This window comes from Arachis ipaensis, chromosome B08 (genome assembly GCF_000816755.2).
Source record: "Arachis ipaensis cultivar K30076 chromosome B08, Araip1.1, whole genome shotgun sequence".
Lineage (NCBI taxonomy): Eukaryota > Viridiplantae > Streptophyta > Magnoliopsida > Fabales > Fabaceae > Arachis > Arachis ipaensis.
The window spans coordinates 125,132,352-125,138,307 of record NC_029792.2 but is presented as its reverse complement, the minus strand read 5'-3'; the positions used below and the strand labels follow the sequence as shown (position 1 = coordinate 125,138,307).

General features: G+C 41.5%; 2 protein-coding genes across 2 annotated transcripts; one reads left to right on the top strand and one right to left on the bottom strand.

Moving 5' to 3' along the window:
* On the top strand, window positions 2,811-3,863 carry LOC107611699 (extensin-like). The gene is made up of 3 exons (XM_016313599.1): window positions 2,811-3,221; window positions 3,447-3,456; window positions 3,622-3,863. Exons 1-3 carry the CDS (start codon window positions 2,811-2,813, stop codon window positions 3,861-3,863), a joined length of 663 nt encoding a protein of 220 aa, XP_016169085.1.
* On the bottom strand, window positions 4,324-5,109 carry LOC110265383. Its single transcript, XM_021108361.1, has 2 exons — window positions 4,672-5,109; window positions 4,324-4,581 (listed from the first exon to the last, which is right to left on the bottom strand). The coding sequence occupies exons 1-2, from the start codon at window positions 4,840-4,842 to the stop codon at window positions 4,324-4,326; spliced, it is 429 nt and encodes a 142-aa protein (XP_020964020.1). The 5' UTR covers window positions 4,843-5,109.

Below are 5,956 nucleotides of genomic sequence, written 5' to 3'. Positions count from 1 at the left end.
TAAAAGAGGACAAATATGTCCCCAGAGCCCAAAACGCAGCCGTTTCTCCCCAACCTTTCGAAACTAAGCACAACTGACCCACGCAATACACATAACACCAAGACGATCAAAATTCCTCCCCCTGTTTCTCCCTCCAAAAATTGCACTACGTGGAAGAGCAATCGGTGTTCGGTGAGTAAGCTGTCGGAGGCAAGAAAGAAGGTTACCGTGGAGGTTAGCACCGCCGCCTATCTTTCAAGGTAAGATCGCCCTCCTTACTCCTGAAGTTTCTGTAGTTTGTAGTAAGGGTGAAGTGATCATGCGTGCATGTTGACAGTGTGTGTAATAGAGGTGTAATGAGGGCAAAAAATGGTTTTTAGAGCATGGTGTCTAGTAGTAGTCGTAGGAGGTACTGTGTTAGGGCAAAGGGGGATTTTCTAATAAATTTTGAATGTAATGTAGTACTCACACATAGTTGTTTCTTGGTAATTTTCAGATGGTGGATGTTTTTGTGGTGCCAGTTTTTCACCACGGTGGTAGCTTCGTGAGAGGTAGTGATGGTGTTCTTGTTTATCAGAATGGTAAAGAAGAGAGGTTCCCGGAGATGGACCTAGATTTTGTGAACTTCGGAGACCTTGTAACCTTATTTAAGGGTTTGGGATACCAGTCCTACAAGGCAGTATACTGGTATGATCGAACAAGTGGGTTGCTTGAGTCTGGGCTGAACGAGTTAACCGGGGACGCAGGGATCAATGCAATGTGGGAGAATTTAGTGAAGTACCAACAGAGTCTTGAGTTCCACATTTATTTTGACCACCCCGTTGATGCTCCGGAGGTAGTGGATGATGCTGGCAAGGATGGTGACGATGAAGTGGATGTGGATGAAATATTAAAGGAATTGAAGACATCCTCTTCATCGGATGATGGGTATGAGAGCACCGAAGATGTATTATATACCTCCACCAGCTGGGTTGGAGAGTGATGGAAGTGATTCTGAGAGTAGTATAAGGGGTGTTGGTGGCAAGAGAAAAAGAGTAAGGGAGCCAAGAAAGAAGGTGATAACCCCAAGAAGAAATTCACAAAGAGACAAGGGATGAAGGATAAGTATAAGAAGGGTAAGAAGAAGGTGCAAGATGGTAAAAGGGAGCATCCAACTGGAGAAGATAGCGGTCAGACTAAAAAGGGGGCAGCTGGTGAAGCTGGTTTAGGGTCTGCTGCTGGGCCTAGTGATGGAGGAGGTGGTGGTAATAGGCCTGGAGTGGATAATGCAGGGAGATACTATGTAAGTGAAGTCCCCACAGAGCCTGAGAAAATCATGTTTGAGTACGAGTCGGAGGAATTGCACACACCTATGGGATCCGATGATGAAGGTGAAGGCCACAAGTTTCCAGAGTTTGACGATGACTATGCTCATGGTCAAGGCAGATTTGAGTTAGAGATGAGGTTTGCAAGTGTTGAACGGTTTAAAGATGTGGTGAAGGACTCATTCATTGCTGAAGGTAGGGAGGTTAAGTGGATCAAAAATGATAGGGAGAGAGTGGGAGTGGGCAATTCCTAAGGGAGGATTTTTCTCTTGCTCCCCATCCTAAAATGGTGTATAGAGCAGTGGTTGAGGCCAGGGATAAGATTATGGAAAACGAGAAGGAACAATACAATAGGACAAGGGATTATTGTGAGCAGATTTTAAGTTCTAATCCAGGATCTACTGCAAGGTTGGAACTTATGACAATTCCAGAAGCTCTCCCTGTTTTCGACAAGATATACATATGCTTAGATGCCTGTAAGCGAGGGTTCAAGGAAGGGTGTAGGCCTTTGCTGCACCTGGATGGATGCTTTCTCAAGACATACTACATGGGGTGGCTTCTATCAGCAGTTGCCCAAGACGCAAACAACCAATTTTATGTGGTTGCATATGGGGTTGTGAGGGCTGAGACGAAGGATGCCTGGAAATGGTTCCTGACTAACCTTCAGGCAGACATAGGAGACGACGCAAACCATGGCTGGAACTTCATTTCAGATCAGCAAAAGGTATGATGTTTTATTGGTTCATTCTTGCACACTTACTATATATTTGCAGAGTTGTAAATGTTGGCTGCTCATGTTCAATGCAGGGTTTACTCCCTGCCTTAAAGGAAGTCATGCCAAAAGCCAGGCACAGGAACTGCGTGATGCACATGTGGAAGAACTTCGTTAATAGATTCAAAGATCTATACATAAGAGAGGTTTTCTGGGAGTGTGCCAGATGCACAACAGTTGCAGAGTTCAAAGACTGTATGGAAAGGCTGAAGGCAGTGAATCAGGGGGCTTGGGAATACCTCTCCAAGTTTGAGCCAGAGACATGGGTCAAGGCTTATTTTTTGCATGGGCCGAAAGTTGATAACCTCACCAACAACATGTGTGAGGTGTTCAATGCCAAAATCGTTAACTATCGCTGTAAGCCAATCCTCACTATGTGTGAAGAGATCAGGTGTTACCTGATGAGAAGGATGGTAAACCACAAGCGGGTGTTGGAAAATCACCCTGGTAAACTAGCACCAGTGCAGCAAAAACGGATGGAAAAATTACTTACTCTTAGCACAAAGTGGGTGGCAGAGTGGGTTGGAGATAATGAAAGAAAAAGGTTTGAGGTGAGCCGCAAAGGAATCAAGGTTGATGTGGACCTGATTAGATACACATGCTCCTGCAATCGATAGCAACTTACTGGTAATTGTTTGTTCACCTAAAATTGTCAACTGCTTATTCACATGTAATTTACCTTTTCTATACTCTGAGTTAAGCCTGAATACATTTTTTGGGTAGGGATGTCATGCACACATGCACTTGCTACTATAATGAAAAGGCGTGACAGGGCAGAAGATTACGTGCACCCCTGGTTGTGTATGGAATCACTTAAGAGGACTTATTCACATTGCATCAAACCAGTCCTCAGCGCAGAATTCTGGCCCCGAACTGAATACTCACAACCAGAACCCCCCATCATCAAGAGACCTATTGGCCGGCCAAAAGTTCACAACAGACAGAAAGATCCTGCTGAGCCATTGATGCAAGGAGGAAAATTGAAGAAGTCATTCTCCGTGGCTTGCAGTAAGTGTGGTGAAAAGGGCTACAACTACAAAACCTGCAAAGGAGCTCCATCAAACCCCAATTGGAAGCCGAAAACAAAGAAGCCTAAGAAGAAAGAAGGAGGCAGCTCTCAACAACTGGTTGTGCTTCCTTTGTCACAGTCAGCTCCAACTGCAGGGGTAAGTTTGCATTCCCTATTTCTGGTTTGAATAACACACTCTTGTGGAATTGCTGATTTAGAAATAACTTTATCAGGGACTAATATGTCTTACTATCTAATAGGTTAGGGATTAATGAGTATTAGTATGGAATTCCTAAAGGATCAATATGTCTTAGTATAGAAAACCTAGGGGACTCATCTGTCTTATTATCATGCTGATTGATCATGTTCATTAACTCTCCAGGATTCTTCAAGTAGCCAACCAAGCAATACAACACCCCTGCAACAACCAACTACTGTAACTATTTAGTTTCTTGTCTTTGTGATCAATTAGATATATGACTTGTTTGAAACCAGTTGATGTGCTTTATTTTTACCCCATTTTTTGGTCTGCTATTGCGTGCAAGTTACGGGTGCAGCTGCACCAAACCCTGCAAATGTTGCACCAGCTCCATCCAGGTTTACTAGATCCACACTTGTGATACCAACCCCGGGAGCAACAGTCACTCCATTCAGGCCACCCGCCCCGACAACAACCCCTCCAAGTAAAGTTCCAGGCAAGGTTCCATCGATGGTTAACAACACTTCTCGCCCTAAACCTTCAAAATTCATACCAAAGCAGAAGATCTTCAGGCCACCGGCACCACTGATTCAAGGATAATCTAGCACACCGCAAGTAGCACCAGCTCAGGAAGTCTCCAAAACAACAACATCAACTGACCAAACATCTAAGGAATCAACATGACTGACAGCTGACGATATTATGCTTTTTTTTTTTTTGGTTTAGCTATGACCCAATGTAACTGATAACCAGAAATTCTAGATACTATTTCCTATTTTTGGTTTGGGTCTTTATTTTGGTTCAAACAATACTTGTGAAGTAACAAGATGTTAATGGTAGAAAAACATACTACTTTCCTTTTATTTTGATGTTAATGGTTGAAAGTTTGATCTCTTGTAACTTTGCCAATTTTATGTACATGTTAATGGTTGAAAGTTTGATTTCCTGTTACTTTCCCAACTTTCTTTTCATACACACATAATCATAAAAATGACCCAAACATATGTCAGATACACAAATGATTAATACATTTCATTTTCACCATTTGGCCGGTCTTACATCATTTCTTATAACTAAATAATGTAAATATTAGCAATACAAACATCACACATATGCTCCACCCAATTGGATTTTTCTTAACCTCTAACCCTTCTATCCTCTTCTCCAGCAACCTTATCCTCTTTTCCATATCTTTGTTCCAGTGATGCTCTTCACCATGCAAAATTTGCTCATGCCCCAGGTACCTTGTAACACCAACACCAAGACCAGCTATGTGCTCGTCCAGCCACAGAAAATACTTGCACCATGGTTGTCTAACCTACACAAAATCAATCCTCAAAGTTCAGAAAATCAGGAATTGAGAATAAACCCTACCACAAACGGAGTTACACAGATTTTCGTTGCATACCTTATAAAAGGGACATCCCAGAAACAATCTCTTCGGATTTCTGGTCGTCCTCGACATGAACAAGATTGCGTTTTCTCCACAGAAGCACTTTGGTGACACGCACTCTTTTCTATCATTGGCGGTCGGAACTGGGCCTCTTCTCGAGCTTGAGGACACACCTTCGGATGCCATGGTCGGAATGCTCCCTTTCTTCTTTCTCCCACATCACCCTCCTAATGCATTCGAAGCATTAGGGCTCCAGGATTTCATAGGTTGGGGATGACTGAGAAACGGCAGCATTTTTGTGTTCGGGGACTATTTTGTCCTCTTTTTAAAACCACATCCGACGTGGCAGCCCGTTAAGGCCAAGTCAGCGCCACGGAGCCACGTCACCGTTTTCCGTCAACCCTAAACAGAGACACTAAAACGGAGGGGTAAAAATGTCTACTTTTTAACGGGGTCAGGGACATTTAAGTATTTCCTAATCCTTAGGGACGAAAATGTCTGCGGAAAAAAAGGTCAGAAACGAAATTGTCCTTTACTCTTGCATTTATTTACTCACAAGATGAGGTAAACCCTTTTTAATTACATAAAAATTTTAATTTAACTCCTTTAAAATATTTAATTTAATCTCTTCTATATTACAAAATTAATTTTTGTCCTTCTCTAAAATTTAGTCTAACTCTGTCCCTATCTTAGAAGTTTATCGTTGAAATGGACATAAAATTTGGACTGCCTAATGACTTAAACTAGAAGCATTGTAATTGTCATCTTTCAAAGCGATGCCTTCCTCCCATTCAGATTAAGAAAAGCAGTGAAAACAGAGTTTCACCTGCAATAATACCGAGTAAGAAATCTAATTTAATGATGCAAAATTTTGCACCAATTTGGTTGGACATCACGTAAAACAAAGATAAAAAATAGTCTTTCCTTTGTCCCCTTTACACATAAAGTCGTGCTGCCTTATTATGAGAAATTAAACCAAACTAATCATGCTTTGCTCATAATAACGCTTGCAAATGGAGAATTTAATCATACTTTACCTCAGTCAATGTTTGAGGACAACTTGACAACTTTCAGTTCCAGCTTAGGTTTATTGTGTTCCCACATTAATATATAGACACTAATTTGCTATTTATTTTGAAAACACAACAATAGATCCTCTTAATTAAAAATTTTATTCAGTAAACAAAGAAAGGAGATAGTAAGTGTGTTATTAGGTAGGATTTGAGGAGGGGAAAAGAATTAATAGCTTAAAATACAATCAATTCAGCTCCTATATCTTTTTTTTCAATAATACTATTAG

Excerpts from the sequence above, each read along its gene's own strand:
- LOC107611699 (XM_016313599.1), top strand. The coding sequence starts at position 2,811 with ATGAAAAGGCGTGACAGGGCAGAAGATTACGTGCACCCCTGGTTGTGT.
- LOC110265383 (XM_021108361.1), bottom strand. The coding sequence starts at position 4,842 with ATGGCATCCGAAGGTGTGTCCTCAAGCTCGAGAAGAGGCCCAGTTCCG. Across the intron at positions 4,582-4,671 it reads TGGGATGTCCCTTTTATAAG|GTTAGACAACCATGGTGCAA; the intron begins GTATGCAACGAA and ends GATTTTGTGTAG.